Genomic DNA, 26,075 nt, shown 5'->3' with positions numbered 1-26,075 from the left:
CAGTCGTGGTATTGAAGGTGGGAAAGAGCTGTACATTCTCTCCCCCCACCTACAATCCCTGCCGGTACGAGACTCGAACCCGCAACATTTGGATTACGAGTCCGACTCTCTAACCATTAGGCCACGACTTCCCCTTAAAAAAAAGACAGGGGAAAAGTCTCAAAAAGACATTAACTTTCTGCATTCCACGGACACCTTGCGTGAGTCGACCACAGAAAAAAAACACCGTCCACAACACACAGTCCATCAGACTCAATGTGTTGAGCTTAAGACTCAATTAACGCATGAATACAATAAAATCTATTCCAATGAAAGAGGGTTAATGAACACCATAAATCAGAAGTCCTGAAAAAAAACTGCATATCAATCCTTCAGGACAGCATTCAAAGCAGTTTCAGATCATGTTTTGCTAAACGTGGACTCCCTTTTTTACCTGTCTGGGATCTATTTGAGACCTGTGCATTTGAAACACTTGAAGTTAAAAATTGTAAATTGCAAAATGGTAAAACAGTGTGGCACTGCCCCCTAATGGTTAAATATTAAGGAACAGATGTCAACTTCTGCATCTGGATCACAGGAAAAAGTGCAGCAGTTTCAAACTTGGGAGAAAAAAAAATAATACATTATATATATAGATATATATATATAGAGAGAGAGAGAGAGAGAGACAGAGAGAGAGAGAGAGAGAGAGAGAGCTTTTGTCCATTCGTTTTGTATTTAGTTTGACTGTGTGGCGAGTCAGCTTCCTCCGGTTTCAGTCACATATTAGCATGGTGTTTTCGTGTTAAATTGCAGAAAAACTGCACTAGTTGAGACTTGACTTTGTTTCAACCAAATTATCCCTCTTTCTTAGCTGTTCTCAGACTGTTAATTTAACCTCAAATGACGGTCCTCGCTCCTCCTCATCCCTCTCTGTTCTCTCTGTGGTGCTCTTGAGTGGAGGTGGAGACAGAGGCCTCATTGATGTGACAGCTATAGAATGAGAGCTGACTCATCACTTTAAATAACACACCCCACATCTCACCATCAGACTCTCAGCGCGCTCCTCTTAAGGGACTATTCCTGCTTATTTTCAACTTAACATCCACCAACTCCATCTGTGGCCATACATTTGAATCAGTTTTGAAGAAACAAAACTGGATCAGTAATGTACTTACAACGGAGGCCTAGTATAAAATCCTTGTAGAGGGTTAAAAAAGCAGAAATGCACCTTGTCTAAAAGTTCTGCTCCAGTTTTTGTTACCATATGATATTTACGTATATACATTCTTACCTACAAGATTGTGTATTAGAGGTGTAAAACATCCTTAAAGATCATCCTTTTGTGGTGGGACTAAGTGGATGACTTCCGGTTTGTACATTCCTGAATATATCATCATACATTATATATAAGTGGAGTCTGCTCGATGCAAACAGTGGCTATGTTCAAACTAGCATTTTACCATCACAGTAGTCTGTGAATCTGTTGAACAGTATGCACATTTTCTTGAATGCATGCAATATATGAATTATGCATGAATTATTTTTGGAATGGATACTGATGAACAAAGAAGATGCTTGCTGCCAACATATAGTACAGTTATGACATATACCAGCACCAGCAGAGGCTAACAGGGCCATGCTAAACAGCTAAACCCCAACCCCTTTGGCTATTTCTAGCAGAAACTGATAACTTCACTTACAACCCCTTTTAATAGTAGTGTTTTATTCTCACTTCCTCAAAGCATTATAAACAATATGATATGTAAACAGGACTCTTTATAATTTATATAAGGTCACTTAGAAATGAACATACTCTGCGGTACTGATAGTTGCAATGTTATTAGGACAGCGTGGCATTGTGTGAGGTTGTGTTAATCTTTACGCAGTGGAAACACTGGATTATAAATTTGTAAACACATGTTGCGACCATTACCAGAACATGTTGCATATGAAAAACAGTACTTCAGTACTCGTAGCATTAAAATGACTAACTGGAAATAAATATAAATTAAAATTTAACTAAAATTAAACCTAAACAGTATTAAAAAAAAAAAAAAGTGCCTAACAAAATAGGACTCAAAATATAAAAATTAAACCTAATCCAAAATATTAAAATAGCGTATATTGTAAATAATACTAAAATAACACTGACCCGCAGCCCTTGAACAAGTGCTGTTGCTCATTTCATAAAGCGGCCAATAGCTACGGATTTTACATAAATTAAAACCACAACAGCAAAAACGTGTTTAATTAAAAGGGTCAGACAGCCATGTCAAGAAATAAACCGACTACAGAGGAAAAAAAAAAAGCATAATATGACCCGTTTTTCAGCTAGCACTAAAGTGCTGCTCTGTCTGAAGTGTGTGTGAGTGTGAGTGTGAGTGTGTGTGTGTGTGTGCAAGCCCTGTCCAGATTTAAAAAGTAACGCAAAAGTAACAATGCTTTACTTTCCATAAAAAGTAACTAAGTAACGTAATTAGTTACTTTTTTTATGGAGTAATGCAATATTGTAATGCATTACTTTTAAAAGTAACTTTCCCCAACACTGCATATGCATATACATACACATACACATACACATATACATACACATACACATATAAAATGCAAGATATAGTTTCAGGGCCAGTACGTATAAGACTGGCATGAGGAAAAAGGTTTATTTTTCACCCTGGGTACATAGACATGAAATTTACGCTATCGTTTAAAGGTTTGAGGTCAGTAAGATTTTTTTTTTTAAAGAAATTAATACTTCTATTCAGCAAAGACAAATTAAATTAATAGTAAAAAGACAGTAAAAACTTTGGCGTTGTTACAAAAGATTTATATTTTATACAAAGTTCTTTTGAACTTTATAATCATAAAAAAAATCCTGAAAAAGCTTCCAGAAAAACTAAGCAGCAGCACAACTGTTTTCAACATTGATCATTTCAAATCAGCAAATCAGCAGATTAGAATGATTTCTGAAGGATCATGTGACACTGAAGACTGGAGCAATGATGCTGTAAATTCAATTCCATTTTAAAATATAATAAATTGGAAATAGTTATTTTAAATTGTAATACTATTTACAGTATTACGGTTTTACTGCATTTTTGATCAAATAAATGTAGCCTTGTTAAGAATAAGAGACTTAAATATTTTTTAAAAATCCACCAACCCCAAGCTTCTGAACAGTAGTGTATGTCTGTGCAAATAATAGTTGAAAACACTCAGGAATATTTATTTAAAGTTTAAAACATGGTCTAAGCATAAGATTTAAGATGGCAGAATTGTGTGAATGAGTGTGTGACAGGTGGAGGGACAGTATGAGACCAGTTCATTTTTATGAATGTGGAAATCTGCTTGTGCGTGTGTGGCAACAGGTGGCAGAATCACTGTAGGAGCAGAAACGGTGTAATCTCTTGCCAGAAAAAGCCTGGTCAACATGACCTCCGCTGAACCATCTGAGAGACCACAGAGTGCCACTGAATAAACACACACACTTGATTAAACCAAGTTGCATTAAGAGCCAGAGTATGTGTGTGAGTGTGAGAACAGGCTCACTTCCAGAACCTAGCGAGTCATCTTGCTGCCTACTGCTAATAAGGTATAGCATTCCTCATAAGTGAATGATTTTGCATGTTTTACAAGGAAAGAACTCCATTAGCCACACAACTAGAGCTGATTTTAAAAGAGTTTGGTCTTAGTAAGTTGCTATTGAGTTAAATAGTCAGTTTCCAATCAGAGTGAACTATTCGATGTGTCAGCATTTAATAATGTATTTAATGAAATCCAATGCTTGCTTGCTTAATTATTTTTGCAGTTCCAAAATCATTTGTGCTGATTCCAAAATCACTTTCTCACAAAATATGATGTGCATTTCATAGCATTTTTGGTTTCAACAACCCTTTGTATTATTCTTTAATCACCAGAAAAACTGACACAAAGACATGAATCCTGTTTGTCAAGTTAATTTGAGTCAACTATATGTTAAATTCTCATCTGATTTTCACATGTATGAATGATTCTTAAAACATTATTTTATGCATAATCCCGATTTCAAGGTTTTAATTATGGCCAGTGACAGAAGAAAATGAAAACATTATGTTTTCTGCTACATCTGAGAGCGTTTTACCACATTCAAATAGTGACAGAAAGTTACAGAATTTGTGAAAAAAAAAAAAACGTATGAACTTTGCTATTTTAAGTATCTGAACGTTTTCTCTACTCCTTTTCAGATAAGTTTGAAAACTAAGTAAATACTTTTCGTTGTCATTAAAACTTTTGATATTTGACTGCTCTTGCTATTTTGTATGCATGAAAGCTGATACATATATATAAAAATTGAAAGAAAAAAAAAGATTTTATTGTTATTTTTGGACTGGGTATCATATTAGGTAATATCAGACCAACTTCTTTTTTTTTTTAAGATGCAAGGCTGTTTTATATTTATAATTAACATTTCTACCACCATCTTTTATTTTCACCGCGCTTATCGCATTATGCATTATGGTTTTACCTTCTTTGCAATTGGCCTTAAAAAATGATCAAAAGGCGGCAATATAATTAAGTTGTCTACCTTTTGGAACCTCAAAATGCTCCCTACCTAGGGTTTTGGAACACAGCCTCAATGTGGCATAACTGCATGCTAGAATGAAGGCTGTTCTTGAGCCAAAAGCAAACTAAATTTACAAGTCACCCTTACACAGCGATGCCTGAAATAGCAGCTGAGTTCAAGGCGGCCCATCATAGAGGCAGACACCTGTTCATTAGGACCATTCAGCAGGATGGCAGGGGAAGTGCCTCCCTTGAACACATTTCCCTTTAAAAGAGGATTAGCGCTGGGGGAGCTCTCGACTCCAGCTGTCATCGGTTCCGCCGTGGCATCTGGATCAAAAAGCAATCTCATTTGAACTTGGATCACCGTGATTGGTCGCGGCAGACCCCGGTTAACCTTTGAGTGACAGCTTTAAATCCCTCCTCACATTTAGCGCCACCCCATACATCCAGCTTTCAGAAACGCACGTTCACTTTGCTGATCCGTAAGCAGATGCTACGACATGAACCTAAACACAAACAATCAAGATAATGAGCATGTAAATGCCAAATGAAAATGGAGAATGGGGCAACAAATAAAACAATTGTGGGTCAGTGATAATTTGCATTGCTAAGCCTTTTTTTTATTATTTGTCCAGCCTGTTTATTACTAGAATCACTACTTTAATTTAAACAGACTCCAAACCCTAAGCATAAAAAGTTCAGTGAGCAACTTGTAACACACCATTTGTACAGGTATAAATGAAACCTCAAATCATCGGATTGACCTGAAAAAAAAAACATTTTAAACAAGCTTTTCTAAGCTAGCTTGCTGGTTTTGGGCACTTTTTAGCTGAGAAACTGGCTAGTCGCTCAGCTAAACGCCAGCTTGGCCAGTCTGGGAGACCATTTAAACCAGCAAAGACCAGTAAACCAGCAGTTTCAAGCAGGTTTTTCAGCAGGATATGGATGATAACACAGAAGGGCAAACATATACTTTATGCAAGTACACAAACGCAACCATGAGTGCTTAGCAAATATATTATGTACTTGCATTAAGTATGTTTCTAAGCCTTAAATGTCATTGCATTAGATGTCAAAAAACAACAAACCAGGCAGTGTTTACTTTAAAGAAAGACAGCTCAAGCACACTTTTCAAGCAAATCTTTTCACAAAGAAAATTGTACATATACACTACCATTCAAAGGTTTAGGGTCAGTAAGATTTTGTAATACATTTTTTCGACAAGAAGTCTCTCTGCCTGCCAAGGCTGCATTTGTTTTATCAAAAATACAGTAAAAACAATAATATTGTGAAATACATTTTATATATATTTGACTATCTTTTAAAATGTAATTTATTCAGCATCATTACTGCAGTCTTCAGTGTCACATGATCCTTCAGAAATCATTCTGCTGATTTGATGCTCAAGAATCATTTATTATTATCAATGTTGAAAATAATTGCTGCTATTTTTTTTCTTTTTTTTTTGTGGAAAGTTAACTGTGATCAGTATTCTTTGATGTACAGAAAGTTCAAAAGAACAGCATTTATTTGAAACAACATATCTTTACCTTGTACACAATATGGAACGTAAGGTGTGATAAACTATGTGATTACTCCACTAAAACACCTGTGAAAGAGAACTGACTTCATACAACCACTAAAAATCATCTGGAGACCAACAAAAATTAGTAATTTAGAAAAATATAATTAATTTATAAGTATGTTTTATTTGTATGCCACTTGGTTTGATATTTTATTAATTTTATATTTTATATTTTTAAGCATGGCTTAAGTGTTCAAACCCTTTTGGGGTCAACTTATGTCTACATAAAACCACAAACATGCATACAAACTAAAGAAAATGCAAGAACAATCCTTTCAGCTCTAGTGGGTCTCTCTCTCTCACTCACACACACACGGTTGTGCTGTTGTCATGCCTGTGGGTGGGGAGAGGGTGCGGGAACATCTCTTAAGAGTAAGTTACAATAATAGCCTACATGACTAACAATAGAGCGGTAATAGATACCCCCAGCATTGTTGGAGAGTGCAATTTCCTGTCCCTGTCCAGAACAAGCCACCAGTAAGTTAAACGCTGTCAGTGTGCTTGACATGTGTTAATGAGGCCCCACGCACACACACCGTAACAGCTGTGCCAAAAAGTCTTTAGTGTGGTTACCAAATCCGATCGGACTGGCTCAGACATAGGACACCTATCATTTCCCAAGAAATTATATCCAAAGTAGCCTTCATCCTACATAAGCAGTCGACCGTCACAGCAAAAACAGAGTCATGCAGCACACTTGGACTCGGGCAGCAACAAATACACTCCATTAAAGGAACAGATCACCCAGAAATGCAATTTGTCATCATTTACTCACCCTCAAGTCATTCCAAACTGACTTTCTTTTTTGCTGTTGGAACATAAAATTAAGATATTTTGAAGAATGTTGGTGACCAAACAGTTTTGGGTCCCACTGACTTCCATAGTATTTTTGCCCATACTATGAAAGTCAATGAGAGACATTTTAGTACCAACAGTCACTGTTCACAGGTTACCAGGCTGCTACAATAAACATCTGCGGAAGAACTAGTAACTAGACAAGTCTGTGAGGCTCATGGCATTATGAAAGATATTGTAAAGTGCCTCACCAAGGCTGAATTTATTTGATCAACAAAGTAAAAACCGTAATATTATTACAATTTAAAATAACTGTTTTTATTTGAATTTAAAATGCATTTATTCCTGTGATACAAAGCTGATTTTTAGCACCATTACTCGTGTCTTCAGTCACATGATCAAGAACCATTTCTTGTTATTATCAATGTTGAAAACAGTTCTGCTTAATATTGTGCTGCTTAATATTTTTGTAGAATATATAAAATATTTTTAAAGTGCTGCTGAATATTTATAGAAACTCTTCTTTGATAAATAGAAAGGTGAATAGAAAAAAAAAATGTACTGACCCCAAAGTTTTGAAAGGCAGTGTATATATACTAACATTTTCGGTCTACAGAATCATTTCTTACTAGTTATGGACAAACAAATTCTGATTGCACATTACTGCAAATATCTTGTGTTTCTTTACAATGCAATTTCCAGAAGTCAGGATCCAACATTTTTACCAGTCAGTTAAAAAAAACATACATTACCAGATGACAAGTGAAAAACCACTGAATTTGCCATAAAAAATAAAAATAAAAAAAGTTTTATTTAAGGCAATTTGTAGCAAGTAAACTATATATACACACGAGCAGAATTGTATATTGCACTTAATTTTTCATCAGACACATAAATATAAATTCAGATCACATATTTCTGCTAATTTTTTCTGCAGCCATTAGCAGAGACTGCAATGCCACATTTTACACATTGGTCAACGAGAGTAATGTCATCTATTTTATATAAACATGTTCCTAAACAGCATGACGCAAAATTAACATGTCAGACAGACTGGCTACATGAAACTGAGCCCAGCACAGCGTGGCAGAGCACTGCACACTGAATAAACTCATATAGATCAGTGGAGCTTTGCTGATTACATTGGAGATTTTCACTATAGGCTGTGGGTTGCACCAGAACAATAGTGTCTCTTTGAATCACAATTCTTTCTATACTCCCATCAATCAAGCAGATGAGATCCACTCAAAAAGAAGAATAACTGGAGCAAAACATGCTAACCACAGGAATGAGCCAACAGACTAGAAACCATGGGAACAATGCACCGGCACAACTTTAAAATGGACAGACCGGTATAATCCAGCCTGTACGAGCACATCACAACGTGAAGAAAGTGTTCCCTCGCCACTTGACATCTCAAATGATCCCATAGGCATCAACACACTACGATTCCCCAGTGAGACCGCACTACTGATCTGGTTAACCCTACAGTCTCAGAGGTTTGTAGTGACTCCGATAAAAGAAACTATTAAGATTAAAATCAAGAAACACTAAAAAAATGCACCAGGTGGTTAAATCTTTACTTGATCCCATTAAAATACACTACTGTTCAAGTTTCAGGTCAGAAAGATTTTTTAATGATTTTGAAAGAAGTCTCTTAAGCTCCTCAAGGCTGCATTTATTTGATCAAAAATATAGTAAAAAGAGTAATATTGCAAAGTATTATTACAATTTAAAATAACTAATTTCTATTTTTATATATTATAATGTGTAATTTATTCTTGTGATGCAAAGCTGAATTTTCAGCATCATTACTCCAGTCTTCAGTGTCACATGATCCTTCAGAAATCATTCTAATATATGGATTTGATGCTCAAGAAACATTTATTATTATTATTATTATTATCAATGTAAAAAACTGCTGCGTTGCTTAATATTTTTGTGGAATGATGAATACAAAGTTTAAAAGAATAGCATTTATTTGAAACAGACATTTTTTGTAACATTAATTGCCTTTACTGTCCATTTTTGATCAATCTAATGTGTCCTCGCTGAATAAAGTAAGAATTTCTTTAAAAAAAAAAAATCTTACTGACATCAAAATGTACAGTATGTTTTGTACAATATGTTTTTTTTATATATATATTTAAAAAGACTTTAGGTTACGGTCAATTTTAAAGTTCGGTTAAAGAATAGTTCATCCAAAAAACAATCTCCCTGTTTTTTCACTGACAAAGTTGTATGATCTACTTTTATGATGCTTTTTTGAGGTCACAGAGCTGATCAGTAACATCATCCCTCTCCTTTTGTGTTAAAAGGAAGAGAAAGACTCCTGTGGTTTTGGAGCAACATGAGGATGAGTAAATGACAACAGAAATTTTGAGTGAACTAATCCATGCAAAACACATGCAATAAAGTAATTAAAAAACTTCCCAGATGGAGCAGAGAGATTAGAATGAGAAAATGGGCCAGACACAACTAACCCGCTGCTTCACCAAAAAAAACAAAAAAGTTGTTTACTATTAAGCTTCTGAACACTGGCAGACTTCATTGTTTATCTTTTACTCATCTGTGCAAACATTTAAACAGACTCAAATACTGAATTAGAGTGTGCTAGTTAGTGCATACACAAATTAACCATTTTTTAAATGACAGATACTAAACTTCAACAGCATGACCTCTATATGAAAGCTTGTATGTGGTTCACACCACTGATATTCCATGCTTCCATTTATTTTTACTACAGACAAGCAGATTTTCAACCTATTATTGTATAGAGATGATAATCCACTGCATGGGCAGCGCAGGAACATGTAGTAAGAGAACGAGAAAACAAAAGGCATGTCAAATCTGAGTGCAGCGCAGAGCTGGAGATATGTATATGATTATGTATATGATCTGATTAGATATTGACGAGGGGTTTCCTAACCAAACACTACAAACAGCATCCATTACATAATGTTTTTCTGCTGCTGAGGTCCTCATCAGCCGATGGGATATGCATCAGATAAAGGTATAGTTTATTATGTAATATGGAGTTGGAAATGGAGATAAACACTGTTTATGAACAGTTACACTATCATTCAAAAAATATTTTTTATATATTTTATTCAGCAAAGTTGCATTTTTTAATTTTAAATAAATGCAAACTTTCTGTTCTTCAAAGAATCCTGAAAAAAAGGTATCACTGTTTCCACAAAAATATGAAACAGCATGACAGCATTGAAATGTTTCTTGAGCAGCATTTGATGCTCAAGAAACATTTATTATTATTATTATTATTATCAATGTAAAAAACTGCTGCGTTGCTTAATATTTTTGTGGAATGATGAATACAAAGTTTAAAAGAATAGCATTTATTTGAAACAGACATTTTTTGTAACATTAATTGCCTTTACTGTCCATTTTTGATCAATCTAATGTGTCCTCGCTGAATAAAGTAAGAATTTCTTTAAAAAAAAAAATCTTACTGACATCAAAATGTACAGTATGTTTTGTACAATATGTTTTTTTATATATATATTTAAAAAGACTTTAGGTTACGGTCAATTTTAAAGTTCGGTTAAAGAATAGTTCATCCAAAAAACAATCTCCCTGTTTTTTCACTGACAAAGTTGTATGATCTACTTTTATGATGCTTTTTTGAGGTCACAGAGCTGATCAGTAACATCATCCCTCTCCTTTTGTGTTAAAAGGAAGAGAAAGACTCCTGTGGTTTTGGAGCAACATGAGGATGAGTAAATGACAACAGAAATTTTGAGTGAACTAATCCATGCAAAACACATGCAATAAAGTAATTAAAAAACTTCCCAGATGGAGCAGAGAGATTAGAATGAGAAAATGGGCCAGACACAACTAACCCGCTGCTTCACCAAAAAAAACAAAAAAGTTGTTTACTATTAAGCTTCTGAACACTGGCAGACTTCATTGTTTATCTTTTACTCATCTGTGCAAACATTTAAACAGACTCAAATACTGAATTAGAGTGTGCTAGTTAGTGCATACACAAATTAACCATTTTTTAAATGACAGATACTAAACTTCAACAGCATGACCTCTATATGAAAGCTTGTATGTGGTTCACACCACTGATATTCCATGCTTCCATTTATTTTTACTACAGACAAGCAGATTTTCAACCTATTATTGTATAGAGATGATAATCCACTGCATGGGCAGCGCAGGAACATGTAGTAAGAGAACGAGAAAACAAAAGGCATGTCAAATCTGAGTGCAGCGCAGAGCTGGAGATATGTATATGATTATGTATATGATCTGATTAGATATTGACGAGGGGTTTCCTAACCAAACACTACAAACAGCATCCATTACATAATGTTTTTCTGCTGCTGAGGTCCTCATCAGCCGATGGGATATGCATCAGATAAAGGTATAGTTTATTATGTAATATGGAGTTGGAAATGGAGATAAACACTGTTTATGAACAGTTACACTATCATTCAAAAAATATTTTTTATATATTTTATTCAGCAAAGTTGCATTTTTTAATTTTAAATAAATGCAAACTTTCTGTTCTTCAAAGAATCCTGAAAAAAAGGTATCACTGTTTCCACAAAAATATGAAACAGCATGACAGCATTGAAATGTTTCTTGAGCAGCAAATCAGCATATTACAATGATTTCTGAAGGATCATGTGACACTGAACACTAGAATAATGATGCTGAAAATCTGCTTTGCATTACAGGAATAAATTACATATTAAATGATAATAAAAATGGACTAGAACAGTTATTTTAAAATCATAAAAAAAAATTCAGAATATTGCTGTTTTTACAGTATTTTTTATCAAACAAATGCATTTTAAAAAAAAAATCATACCAACCCCAAACTTTTGAACGGTAGTGTAGTTCAGTGTTTTCTAACTCTGGCCACTTACTTTGTGCGGTTACAAATCCCACAATCCCCTGCGCAAAAATGCAACTCAGTTACAACTGAAAACACTTGCTCACTCCATGCTAGTGAACACTTAATAGCATCATAACAACCCTCTACAATGCGAGCAAATCACTCGCATATGCGACTGAATGTTCATGCAAGGCGATTAAATAATGTCTGTCACTAGCCATTGGCTAATAAATAGTTTAATTTCAGTCGCCAGTGTTTGTTACAGTAAGTTTAGCACAGATATTTTTTCACTCACCTTCACTCATCTTGAACACTCTGACGGAGCGCTTGAGAGTTTCGCTCTCCGTCTTTAAAGCTCACTATTCCAATTCATCTCAATGGATGCGCAGCATATTTGACGCACCGTAAACTCTAGTGTTTAGGTGCCCTGACTCGCCATTGCTTAGCTGAGAGCACTGAGAGAGAGCAAGAGAGTCTTACATACCACACAGAACTGACGCACTACATGTAAATGATATTTTTTGTTGTATTTTCCAGTCAAAATAATGGAGCTCATCTGGAATTATTCAGCCCTTAAAAACATACAGAAGCCACTGCCGGTTTCTTCGGTAGTGGGTGGAACTAATGCTCATGCAGCAAATTCATTGGCTAGCGCTCACCTATTATGGTCACTGTTTTGATTTCAGCAAATCATATCGAGCAAACGCAGACAATGTGATTAATATCATTAACAGCTCATCAGACCTTTTATATTGTTTTTAGTAGTATTATTACCATCATCTTGTCAGTGTTATTGTTAGTTTTTTTTTTAGATACACTGAATGATTAACAATGCACTAAGTTCTGTTAAAATGACAATATGACTCAATTTTCAGACATTTTCATGGGTAGTTCTAATTTATATATATATAATTTACTAGCCAGTGGCGATTCTGTTGCCAAGGCATCCGTAGAGAGTTGCATAAGGACCAAACTCGAAACCTGACTCTAAAAAGGCAAACCATGATGTTTAAAGTATCAACCAAGTGTGTTTGGCATCTGCTCATTAAACAGTCATTCCATGGCATCATGGGAGGTGAATGTTGCCCAGTGCAACGATCTGACTGTCAGTTTTTCTACTACCCCACCAGACCAAAGAGAGCGACTTCAGTCCACAGCTATTTATAGTCGCCATGAATAACGTGAGGCTCTTCAGGATTTGCATGCAATCAGCTTCAGATGAACCGGTGTCACGTCACACTCTCACATTTCTGCACTCGCTTTGACTGGCCAGCACACACAAGACCCACATCACTCCACTGCCTCACTATCCTTCTCTTGACATATACTGTAACGATGCAGGAAAGAAAAACACTTAGTCAACATAAAGTCATTTTACTTTGGAAATCTGATTTATTTCCAGTTGAAGCTATTTTTTCTACCAGACACTGACTGCATCATGAAAAGTGGGCGTTACATACTGAGGAAAATGTGACATCCATTGAAAATTAAAGTTATTTCAGAGATGGAGCATGTTATTAAATTTTGCCAAAAGATTATGAAGATTATTTAGAATAATGTCCACCGATGAACTGATCACAACAGCACTAACACGCATGAAGAAATAAATAAGTGTCAATTATTTATGCTGGGATCTCCTTAAATCTATAAAAATTGAATCAAATATGTGGACTAAAAACTACCAACAATTTTAGTTCAGGACAACAATACAAAAAACACTGCCAACAAAAATAAAATGGAAAAAATGTTATGTTTAAAGCAGGGATGTCCAAACTCGGTCCTGGAGGGCCGGTGTCCTGCAGGGTTTAGCTCCAACTTGCCTCAACACACCTGAATGGAAGTTTCTAGTATGCCTATAAGAGCTTGATTAGCTGGTTCAGGTGTGTTTGATTAGGGTTGGAGCTAAACTCTGCAGGACACTGGCCCTCCAAGACCGAGTTTGGACACCCCTGGTTTAAAGGAACAATTAAAAAAAAAATTCACTCATCCAAACTCACTGATTATTTTTTTATTTCACAATGGAACCAAAAAAAAAAACAAAAAAAAAAACTGTTGTGAGATGTAAACTTAGAATTATTTGGGAAAAAGTCTGAATTACGAAATGTAAACAGAAAGGTAAACTTAGAATTGTGAAAAAAAAAAAGTCAGAATTCTGAAATGTAAACTCGCAATTGCTAGATTCCATAGTTATCACTATGGGTTTTATCTAAACACATAAATGTAAACCAAACTGAGAAACATCAAGGCATACTGCATTTGTGGCAGAACATTTCTAAATGCTGCAAACTGATCAGTGCGTGCTGGGTCAGTCTTATGCAATAGCGGGCTGCAGTGTTGGGTGTCTCAGAGCTGTGACGTACTGCTCGGTGTACTACACTCACGCTGGGCGCTTCCGCTGCACAGGAAACTGGCTGAGTTCTGATTTACTCATACACTGCGTATCACAGCATGTTAGTTTGAGGTCAGTTATTCCGTTTTAGTCAACAAATTTATCTTGGATCTAGAGCATACATAAGTATATAGCGGACATCTACATTATGTTCAGAATGAATTTCTTACAAACTGCACAACATACATAGAACACTATATATCTTTTTTTATTAATAATAATTCATATATAAAAAAAAATAATTAGTATTGAAGGAAAGAGTAACATTTTAATCAGTGCTATATTGTCACATACCTCAGTAATTCTGCTTAATAATGTTTTTTGACTTTTGGCCAATTATAAAATTACAATTAGTTATATTACTTCTGGTTCATTCACCTCATGAAACTGGAAAGTCAGGTCAGGAGCATTGCATTGTGGGTATTTCAATAGATCATTTCAGTAGCACACTATTACCATTTTTGTCATATACTGTAAAGATAAAAAAAAAAATTCACTCATCCAAACTCACTGATTATTTTTTTATTTCACAATGGAACCAAAAAAAAAAACAAAAAAAAAAACTGTTGTGAGATGTAAACTTAGAATTATTTGGGAAAAAGTCTGAATTACGAAATGTAAACAGAAAGGTAAACTTAGAATTGTGAAAAAAAAAAAGTCAGAATTCTGAAATGTAAACTCGCAATTGCTAGATTCCATAGTTATCACTATGGGTTTTATCTAAACACATAAATGTAAACCAAACTGAGAAACATCAAGGCATACTGCATTTGTGGCAGAACATTTCTAAATGCTGCAAACTGATCAGTGCGTGCTGGGTCAGTCTTATGCAATAGCGGGCTGCAGTGTTGGGTGTCTCAGAGCTGTGACGTACTGCTCGGTGTACTACACTCACGCTGGGCGCTTCCGCTGCACAGGAAACTGGCTGAGTTCTGATTTACTCATACACTGCGTATCACAGCATGTTAGTTTGAGGTCAGTTATTCCGTTTTAGTCAACAAATTTATCTTGGATCTAGAGCATACATAAGTATATAGCGGACATCTACATTATGTTCAGAATGAATTTCTTACAAACTGCACAACATACATAGAACACTATATATCTTTTTTTATTAATAATAATTCATATATAAAAAAAAAAAATTAGTATTGAAGGAAACAGTAACATTTTAATCAGTGCTATATTGTCACATACCTCAGTAATTCTGCTTAATAATGTTTTTTGACTTTTGGCCAATTATAAAATTACAGGTTATATTACTTCTGGTTCATTCACCTCATGAAACTGGAAAGTCAGGTCAGGAGCATTGCATTGTGGGTATTTCAATAGATCATTTCAGTAGCACACTATTACCATTTTTGTCATATACTGTAAAGATAAATTATTATTTATACTATCATTATTATTTAGAATTAAATGTAATTTTTTAAAATCAATTTAAATTCTTATTTTAGTTTTAGTCATTTTATTATGTGATTTTTTTATATATTTCTATTTAGCTTTATTTTTATTTCAGTTTTAGTTGTAGTAATTTTAGCAATTCAGCAAAACCGTTTTATTTCGGTTTGTCGCCAAGGCAAAATTTCTAATCTTCATGTACATTTTTTTAGCTTTTAGATTTTATTTTATTTCACCTTCAAGTGACTGATAGTGTCTATACATCAGCAGTAACAGAAGACAATTCAAAAACTGAATTCAATAGAGTTACATGTTGAGAAGCTAATGACGCTACTAATAAAGGTACAACAACACAGCTTTCACCTTGTCTGCCATTTTGGATGGATATTTTCACTGAGCTCATCATAGGCAGCTCACCAGATTCTGAAACAAAACATCAAATGAATGAAAAATAGTAAAAATCACATTATGCATTAAAAGTGTGGACAACAGGAGAGGAGGGGCGGTTACAACAGAAAAGAACACGAGATAAACAGAGAAAAGAAATGAGAGAATAGGTAATGCTAGGTGACAGAACATGAACGAGTCATGAATAGGAAGGCGAGTCGAAAGGAGAGGAGGTCAGAGGTAATGCGGACAAACAGAGAAGTCCTGCTCAGCCGTCATATGGCTCACTCCACATGCAAAGGCTTATTAAACTTAATCATACTGCGTTCTAAGACATGCAATCCCAAAATGCATTGCAATAAGCTCAGTGGAAAAAAAATCCATAATGGTGGACCAGACAAGAAAAATGTTCATTTTAAATCCACATATAATTCATTCCATACTGAAAAGCATTGAACATTTGTATGTAATAAATGATTTTATCCTTAAACTAATTAAAGTATTTCTTTATGTGAGCAGCATGATTTGTATGATGGATTACTGCAGGGGTTACCAAACCCACTTTTTTGAAACCCCAAAATAAAAATGGAAGTAAAATATAAGATGTAAGATATTTACATGAAGTTCCCCCTGAGATTTTAAGTTAACATTTTAATAAATTAACAACACATTTGCATCTTCACGGTTCTCTGATGACAGGTAATGGTCACATGATATGCAAGTAAACATAAAATATTTGATCTTTTTTAGTACGTGTCATTTTTTATGAAATTATTATTATTCATTCTTAATTCTTAAAGGTTATAACATTTCAAATTCTCAAGCTTTTATTTTGTCAGAATACTGTCATAGTTTCACTCTGAAACATGAATACTTATTTAAACAAGTAGTCTTTCATCTTATAATAGCACTAAGTTATATCACAATAGTTGTTTTATTTCAATTAACCGTGCAGCCCTACTTATATATTTAAATTTTGCATTTGGTTTTATTAATTATTAGCTTTTCATCAACTTACTAACCCCCTGCAGTTCCTTCCCGAACCCCCATTTGGGAAACCCTGCACTACTACATATGTAGACCGTTCCAAATCAGTCACATCTGAGGTTACACTTTAGAATGTTGTCTTAGAAGGCAGCAACCTACTGTAGGCAGATCACTAGGTTTTGGAACAGAGCTAACAGACACAAACTCCACCTCTGGTTAACCAACATCCGGTGCTTTTACAAACCAGTCCAATACAGAATTAAAATTTCCTGATAATTTACTCACCCCCATGTCATTCAAGATGTTTGTGTCTTTCTTTCTTCGGTCGAAAAGAAACTAAGGTTTTTGAGGAAAACATTCCAGGATTTTTCTCCATATAGTGGACTTCAATGGGGATCAACGGGTTGAAGGTCCAAATTGCAGTTTCAATGCAGCTTCAAAGGGCTCTACACGATCCCAGCAGAGGAATAGGGGTCTTATCTAGCAAAACGATCGGTCATTTTCTTCAAAAAACTAAAAATTTAAATACTTTAACCACAAATGCTTGTCTTGCACTAGCTCGACTTCACGCATTATGTAGTTACGTTGGAAAGGTCACGCGTGACGTAGGCAGAAGTATCGACCCAGTGTTTACAAAGCGAACGTGCAAAGAAAGTCAAATGCTCTTTAGAAAAAAACAACGATGTAGGATGATTTTGAAGTTGGAGGAGAAAATTAGATTGAGTTTTTACCCTACCCTACCCTTTTGAATCGGAGTACACAGATGAAGAATTAACCGCATGTGACCTTTCCAACGTGATTAAGTCATGCGTGAAGTTGTAGACGCACATCACAGAGCTAATGCAAGATGAGCATTTGTGGTTAAAAAGTATATACTGTACATTTTTAATTTTTTTAGAAAATGACCGATCGTTTCGCTAGATAAGACCCCTATTCCTCAGCTGGGATCGTGTAGAACCCTTTGAAGCTGCAATTTGGACCTTCAACCCATTGATCCCCATTGAAGTCCACTATATAGAGAAAAATCCTGGAAAATTTTCCTCAAAAACCTTAATTTCTTTTTGACTGAAGAAAGAAAGACAAACATTTTGGATGACATGGGGGTGAGTAAATTATCAGGAAATTTTAATTCAGGAGTGAACTAAATTCTTTAACATCCCGTATGCCAGCTAGCGTGCTGATGGAAGACGCTAATGAGCAGCACCGAGACAGTTGGTGTGTTTTCTGCGGCGTGGATTGAGCTTCTCTGCGGTCTCGCCCCATGGGGGCAACCACGATGTGTGTGGGGGGGATGGGGATCTCACTCAGATGCCATGTGTGTGTACGAGTGAGTCTACTATTCAGGCCACAATGTTCCTCACCTCCTCAGTGTCGGCATCTACAGACAGATTTGAGGAGGGATTCCTGTGATTACTGGTGGAATAGATTTCAGCGTATGAGCAAATAACAGTCTCAGTCTCTGACAGCACACCCACAGTCCCATCACTGACAGGCTGACGCATAAAACGAACAAACACTAGCAGCAAATTGGCGGGTTCCAATCGGGTTGACTTCCGGGAGTCGGAGGTCCAGGGTTTGCCTGGAAACTGATGCATTTTTATGTAATGTTAACGCAATGAACAATTTTGAGGAGAAAATATTTGTTAGATTTGCCAAAGTTTGGCATCAAATCTTTAAAAGATTCTCAGGTATTTGTTTAGTTACTTAGGAGCAAATAAGCTAGATTTCCATGAGTAGAAGGGTATTCTGTACATAACTATCAACTGTGGTTGATACCTATTCATGTTAAGCCGGGCTCAAACTACAGGAGTTTTAGGGCCGATTTATCTCTGATTTTCCCTTCCCGAAAATCGGAGAAAAAATCTTGTTGGGGACCTTGGTCGGTTCCGATGTTCGGCGCGGATTATCTGGTAATATGATGCGTTTAAAGATCGAATCTTGCACCTCCCAATCTGCTCTCATGTTTGATATTTAGGATTTTAAATCAGGATGATCACGGTTATGATTACCATCAGCACTTCACATTAGGATAGTAGAGATGGAGGAAACTGCTTGTGGAAGTTTTGTAATAACACGACTGTCTGAGTGACTGTATAATGTGTCAAAAACGTACCACATCCGTAAGGACAAAGAGAAGCGTTGGGGTGAAATCGCCTTAGTTTTGAACATACTGGGTGAGTGTAGAAAGCTGCTAACATGCTAGCTAACATATGTAAACATCAGTTGCTGAAACGTCAATGACGATCTGCTGCGTGAGATCACGTGAGGCGCTACCTCTGGCATGGTAATCTTATATCTTGTAGTGTGTGATTCACCACGATTTTCAAATCTTGTAGTGCATGTACGTTTAAGATTTGAGGGAAGAAAACCTGCGATGATTCTCCTTGTGTGTGCTGCAACAAGATGTCATAATCAGTGAGACTAGTTAACAAATGATAAAACAAACAAATGAAACAAACAAATCAGCATTAAATGAGGCCATATCTAGTGATAGTTTGGTTAAATTTGACCAAATCAAATTTGCTCTCGGATTTCATCAAAAATATCTTAATTTGTGTTCCAAAGATGAACGGGTTTGGAACGACATGAGGGTGAGTAATTAATGACAGAATTTTCATTTTTAGGTGAACTATCCCTTTAAGACACGGTTTTAACATAGTGACTATGTTTATGCAACTGGCCCCTAAAGCATGTTACACAAGCAAAGTGAAAAAGTCCTCAGAAAAGGTAATCTAATCTTCCCATTCTCATATATTGTCATATTTTTATTTATTTTTTAGCAAGTATTATGTTTTTTCTTAATCCATAAACAAGCATGAAATAAAGTAAATAAATATAAAACAGGAAATAAAATAAATAAAAACAAACAATCCAGCATTAAGAGGAACCTGAGACATCTAGTGACCAGAATATCATGACAACTGGAGATGCACTGTTTTAACCTGTGCTAGTAAACAAACACCTGAAACACCTTAGCAACCACAACACACATAAAACCCCACATTGAACACCTTAGCAACTCCACAGCAATGCCCTGGCCACCACCCAAGACAACTGAAGCATGTTTCACACAAGTGAAATGAAAAAGTCCTAAGCAAATGTAGTCTAGTCTTCTATTTTTATTTTTTGTTTTTTTGCCAACAAAATTTTTTTTCCCCTTTTTTTACTCTTAAAAAAAAAAAAACTAAGGTTTTAGTTTAACTAAATTCAACTAATTTTGTACATTTAAACATGAAATCCAATTTTAAATAAATTAATAGATATATAAATAAACACATAAAGTACTCGTTTTTCTCATACTGTAAGTACATACATAAAACAGAGAGTTGGTTCTGGGAAGCACACACACTTATGAACGCCAACTTGAGTGCACTCACTTTCACAGGGTGCTACAAGTCTCGTTCTCACCCATAGGCCTCAGTGATCCCAGAGGGAGAAGGGCAAGCCCTCGGATAATAGCACAGCAAATCAGCAACAACTGCTCTCCTCAATGCAATCTCTCTCAGTCAAATCTCCTAAACACCCTGTCTCTCATTCTTTCATACTATAAAAAACACCTTCCCTGGCACACTCTCACTTTCAGCTACTAAAACTCTCCCTCACTCTCTGTCTCTGTTGCTGGATATGTTTCAAATTCTTTGTGGCTCTTCCAGTGAGATGACGGGAAGTTGGCAAACCTTTCTACAGAGGGCTTCTTCGTCTATTCATTCTCCCAGGATTCCCGGAGTTGGCTTACAGCCACTGTTGTGTGTGCGCGCGTGTATGACTCTTTAAAAACATCCTGGAACATCCTGTGGCTTGGCTACCATGGATACACTGAGATTTATGGTGCAAAAACCACAGCTAAAAAACTCATTAGTGACCAGTCGACCAGTTATCCTGCTTGCTCTCCATCACCACCTTGACTAGACAAAGTCTGAGCAATACAGAAGTTCATAACCACTAATAAGCAAATGCCATATAATAAATAAAAACATACTGTAACTCAAACCTCATTCCCAGTCCAAAAAGAACATTTACAGAAACTAAGCTGCAAAAACCGCTCATTCTGAACATCCTCAATCAGAAAGATGCACTGATTAACACAATTATGATTGCCCACATTTACACGTCAACACCAAAAACTCATCATGGCAAGGCAATACAGGGGAAGTATGACAGATACTATCATTCCTAAACACTAGAAGAACTAATGAAGAGAGTAAAATGTGGTAAGTCAGTCAAATTTTGTGCTGTTTTTGTCTGTGTGTAGCACCTTCTGCTCTGCAGCTCCTTCTCCAGAGATATTTAGCATTACATCACTCGCTCACCAATGGATCCTCTGCAGTGGCAATGGGTGCCGTCAGAATGAGAGTCCAAACAGCTGATAAAAACATCACAATAATCCACACGACTCCAGTCCATCAATTAATGTCTTGTGACGTGAAAAGTTGCATGTTTGCAATGAACAAATCCAACATTAAGGAGTCTTAACTTTAAATCATCACTTCTGACCAAAATATCAGTCCATAATCCCTAATAACGCTTCCTCTATTGAAAAAGTCCTTCTCCAGTCACTCTCTCACCTCGAAATCCACCAACATATTCGTTTAGAACTGTTTTGGACTGCTTTTACTTGTAAACAGCCCTTGATTTGCGCATATTTCTCTCCCGATTCAGACAAAACAACTGTTTCACTGGAGGAAGCATGGTTTATGGACTCGTGTTTTGGTTAGAAGCAACGTTCTAAAGTTAAAATCGATGGACTCGAGTCATGCGATTATTATGACGTTTTTATCAGCTGTTTGGACTCTCATTCTGACGGCACCCATTCACTGCAGAGGATCCACTGGTGAGCAAGTGATGAAAGTTATCATACATAGAAGTCTTAAAGGCACAGTAGCAAAAAAGGGCTGTTTAGTTCAAAGGATGTTATACAATCATTATAGAGGTCATCTGCAAATATAAGTCTTAATTTTGAGCAGTGTAGAGTAGCGCTTGTTGTTTGTCGTTTCTCCGATCACAAATGCAGACATGGTTTTGTTTACGCGATACGCAAAGCAACGTGTAAAAAGACAGTATAAGTCATTATAATCAGTAATTATGTCCCCACTGGATGCAACAAATGCCTCGTTTGTAATGGGGTTTATCTCGTCGCGCCGGGACACACGGCATCACAGTATGGTAAGGGGCGTAACATTTCCGTCACACGCTTGAGGTATTCGGCCAATCACAACGCACTGGATAGCTGGCCAATCAGCGTACACCTTGCTTTTCAGACCGATGAGCTTTGTAAAAATCGACACGTTTCAGAAAGGCGGGGCATAGAGGAGTAACAATAATGTACAGTATGTGGAAAATAATGTGTTTTTTGAACCTTAAACCACATAAACGCATTGCATTACACCAAATACACAAAATAATGTTCTTTTTAGCAATGTCATATGACCCCTTGAAATGTACAGTAGTGAAAGCAGTCTTTTCAACTTAAAACAGATATGAAGAAAAACTAAATTATACACATAAAACCTTGATTAACCTGAGTGACTTTAGTAGAAAAAAATAACGCAAATTATGATATGACCCACAAATGAAGGCATGGCCTTGTGGACCAGCGATGAGAATGTGATCAGGCCGTGAATCACATGACACGGGCAGCAGCTCTGCACATTCACTGTTCAGTATAAGTAACAGTCAGAGGCCAACAAGCCGCCATGTTGTTGTGTAACTCTACACCGGCCGTTTGCACACTACTCTAGAAAAGATCAGAGGCCTCGTGACAGCGTCCACACTGATGCTAACCAACCATCACCCTCCCTTACATGACATCAGCACTCAAGTGGCTAACATCATCTCTCTCGCTCTCTCGAAACTATGAATGGTGATGTGTGTTTAAGAGGGAGGAATCAAGTGACTCAACACAGACACACACCAGCAGTGAGGTGGCAGTTGGCTTTACGTCTGTGACTCATGTTTACTTCACTTATTGTACGGAATCTGCTCTATTTCCATGCTGCAGTGTTAATATTTACCTAATGATAGAAGCACGTCTACACACCCTCGCAAAAAATCCATGAGCTAAAGACATTGCACAGTTACTCACAGAACTGCAAATACTTCCCTGTTTGAATCCTGGAGAGTCTGTGCATTAATTCATTGCACAAAGTTACCAAATCAATAACTAGGGGAAATCAGATAAGCCATAAGCCATAATTTTCCTTAAGAAAATTACAATGATTTAAGAGTCGTTGCAAATAGATATTGCAAATAGAACAAAACATTTGAATAACCAACTTAAAGCTGATCGTCTATATATTTATTTATTACACACAAAAGGGCTGTTTAAATTATACTACTAATAATAAAACAATTCAGGTCTTTAGGATAAAGCTCATAAAATAATGATCAAAGTTGTAAATAAAACAGATTACTGGAGTATTGGAACTATTTTACAAGAATATACTATTTCAGTCTCTACTTCGAAATAGAACATTTTACAAATAATTACAAAGAAATGGCACGTAACGCATTGAATTGAACATTACATTTTGAAGTGAAAATCATTTCTACACCAAACTGTTTTTCAGTGTTTTTATTTTATATATCCCTAATAAAACAATAAAGCATCTTATTTTGCCTACTAAAAAAAATCCATGAGCTAAAGACATTGCACAGTTACTCACAGAACTGCAAATACTTCCCTGTTTGAATCCTGGAGAGTCTGTGCATTAATTCATTGCACAAAGTTACCAAATCAATAACTAGGGGAAATCAGATAAGCCATAAGCCATAATTTTCCTTAAGAAAATTACAATGATTTAAGAGTCGTTGCAAATAGATATTGCAAATAGAAAGAAACATTTGAATAACCAACTTAAAGCTGATCGTCTATATATTTATTTATTACACACAAAAGGGCTGTTTAAATTATACTACTAATAATAAAACAATTCAGGTCTTTAGGATAAAGCTCATAAAATAATGATCAAATTCATTTCTACACCAAACTGTTTTTCAGTGTTTTTATTTTATATATCCCTAATAAAACAATAAAGCATCTTATTTTGCCTACTAAAACCAAACCTTCTACTTGGTTGTATATTGCAGGGGGTTTTAAACCTACGGCCCTCAGGGGGTCACAAAAGGGTGCTAGAAAAATATTGATGACTGGTTGTAAATCATGGGATTAATCATGATTCTTTTATACTACTGTCAAGCCTAGATACAACATTCATTAGATTTACACATCTAACATTACTTTGAAGGTAGGAAAAGATATGCTGTCAATGCTGTGATACTTTCCAAATAATATTTGATCACCTCTTTTAGCTTTAATACAGCGACAATACAAAAGCAATGTTGTTTTAATGTACCAGCAATGTACCATTATACATTCAAATAGACCGTTGTCTTTACAATTTAAAGTGACAGAGACCGTTACAAGGTTGTAATAATATCTAGGGGTCCCTGGCATCAAAAAGTTTGAAAACCCCTGCCATACTGAACTATTTCCTCTATTGCTGTAGATTAGATAGTTGTGTTAAACATCCACAAATGTGCCCAAGAACATATTTCAGACAAAATCCAACCACTAAAGGCCTATAACAGCATTTCACTTTTGCAATTATACTGGAAACAAAGTTAAATTCTCCATATTTCCCAACTGAGAACAATCATTCAGTGGGTTTGTAAATCAGCGGACAGCGCCGTGGTGCTGAAATCTCTGGCGCCGCAGCCTCAATGCTCAGGTCAAAACAACATTAGATATTCACATCGATTAAACTGGAATAGCGTGCTATTGTACTATGAGCTGTCATTATGAAGTGTGCACTAGTCAAGGCGATAATGGCGCATAATACAATCCCAAAGCCAAGAGAATGAAGCGGAAGCCTGATGTCCATATGACTAATAAACACAAAAGTGATTCTCACCATTAGACACACTGAGAATCACCACTAAACCTCCAACACTCGGGCTCTCTATGTCAAATCAAACGAACAGGCATCATTCACACCAGCCTTCAACCAACAGCTCGAGATATATTTTCACATATAGGCTATGTGATCCGTAAAGCTCTTACTTCAACATGGACTGCTCCTTCTCCTCCTCTTTCTTCTGCCTGTCCATGACACCGAGGATGATCTTCCTCTCCTCCTCGGTGAGGTGGCTCAGGTCCGGCATCTCCGGCAGGACAGGCCCGCTGCGGGGCACGGCTGGAGCAGACATCTTTACACGCCGATGCTGAAGAAGATCAATAACCAGACTTAATCCATGATGAATGCAAGGTCTATTTGATCAATCATCAGTGGGTTTTGGTAGCTCAGGAATCAAAGCATCATGACCCACAGCAGCATCTCTGATGAACGTTATGATGTTTTAAAACACTAAAAGAGGTGGTTAAGTTATTATACTACTATTGAAATGATAACAATGTAAGCTCTTGGACTATATAAGGTGGATTTTACAGCATTAGATCAATCATTCTCTGAGCAATAGAAGAAGGGACCGAGCTGGTCCTTTTAAAGTCAATGCTATTGAAATGAACGTAATCCCGTTTAAAATTATCCTCTTCCTCAATACAAAAAGAATAAGAATAAAAGATTAAAGCAGCGATGCATTATGAATAAAATAGCAGATCTCAGATGTTACTCCAGATCTCAGTGATGATGTGAAATCGCCTCTTGCCTTTTATTTGGCCATCATCCTGTTCAATCCTGTCTAACCCATCGCTGTCATCGTCCTGGAAAAGTTCTTTTGCATCTCATAATAAATGTTTGCTTCCCTTTTGAGTCCCTCTGCACCGGTGCCTCGCTTTTCTCCAGGTTTGGTAATCCTTGAAGATATCTTAAATACACAAAAATGGATGCAGCGACACAGAATCCCAATTGGAAGTGTGGGCGGAGCAAAGCCGCCTGGCCGGGAGGCGAGTTTACCAATCGCACTATGGCGAAGGCTTAGCTTTTAATATTCATGAGGCAGCGTTTGCTATCGGAAGGAAACCACTCGACGTCAGAACAGCCTACTTAATATTCAAGAGAACAGCATTCGCCATTGGAACAGAAGAACTAGACGTCAGCATTACCTAATTAATATTTAAGAACTAAACCTTATTCACTGGCAGGAAACATTAATAACGTCAATAAGTTTACCAGAGAGAGAGA

General features: G+C 36.2%; 1 protein-coding gene across 1 annotated transcript in view; it reads right to left on the bottom strand.

Annotated features, from left to right (window-relative positions):
* LOC107709709 (regulating synaptic membrane exocytosis protein 2-like) overlaps positions 1-25,788 on the bottom strand; it is a 171,978-nt gene extending 146,190 nt beyond the window's left edge. Inside the window, exons 1-2 of the mRNA XM_016514305.1 lie at positions 25,600-25,788; positions 24,995-25,155 (exon numbers count right to left, since the gene is read on the bottom strand). Of these exons, the coding sequence (XP_016369791.1) occupies positions 24,995-25,140 (146 nt within the window). The 5' untranslated portion in view covers positions 25,141-25,155; positions 25,600-25,788. The remainder of the gene's footprint in view (positions 1-24,994; positions 25,156-25,599) is intronic.
* Positions 25,789-26,075: the final 287 nt, after the last annotated feature.

The sequence above is a fragment of the Sinocyclocheilus rhinocerous genome, unplaced genomic scaffold (assembly GCF_001515625.1).
Source record: "Sinocyclocheilus rhinocerous isolate Xijiao unplaced genomic scaffold, SAMN03320098_v1.1 scaffold282, whole genome shotgun sequence".
NCBI lineage: Eukaryota > Metazoa > Chordata > Actinopteri > Cypriniformes > Cyprinidae > Sinocyclocheilus > Sinocyclocheilus rhinocerous.
This window is presented reverse-complemented; position numbering and strand designations above follow the sequence as displayed.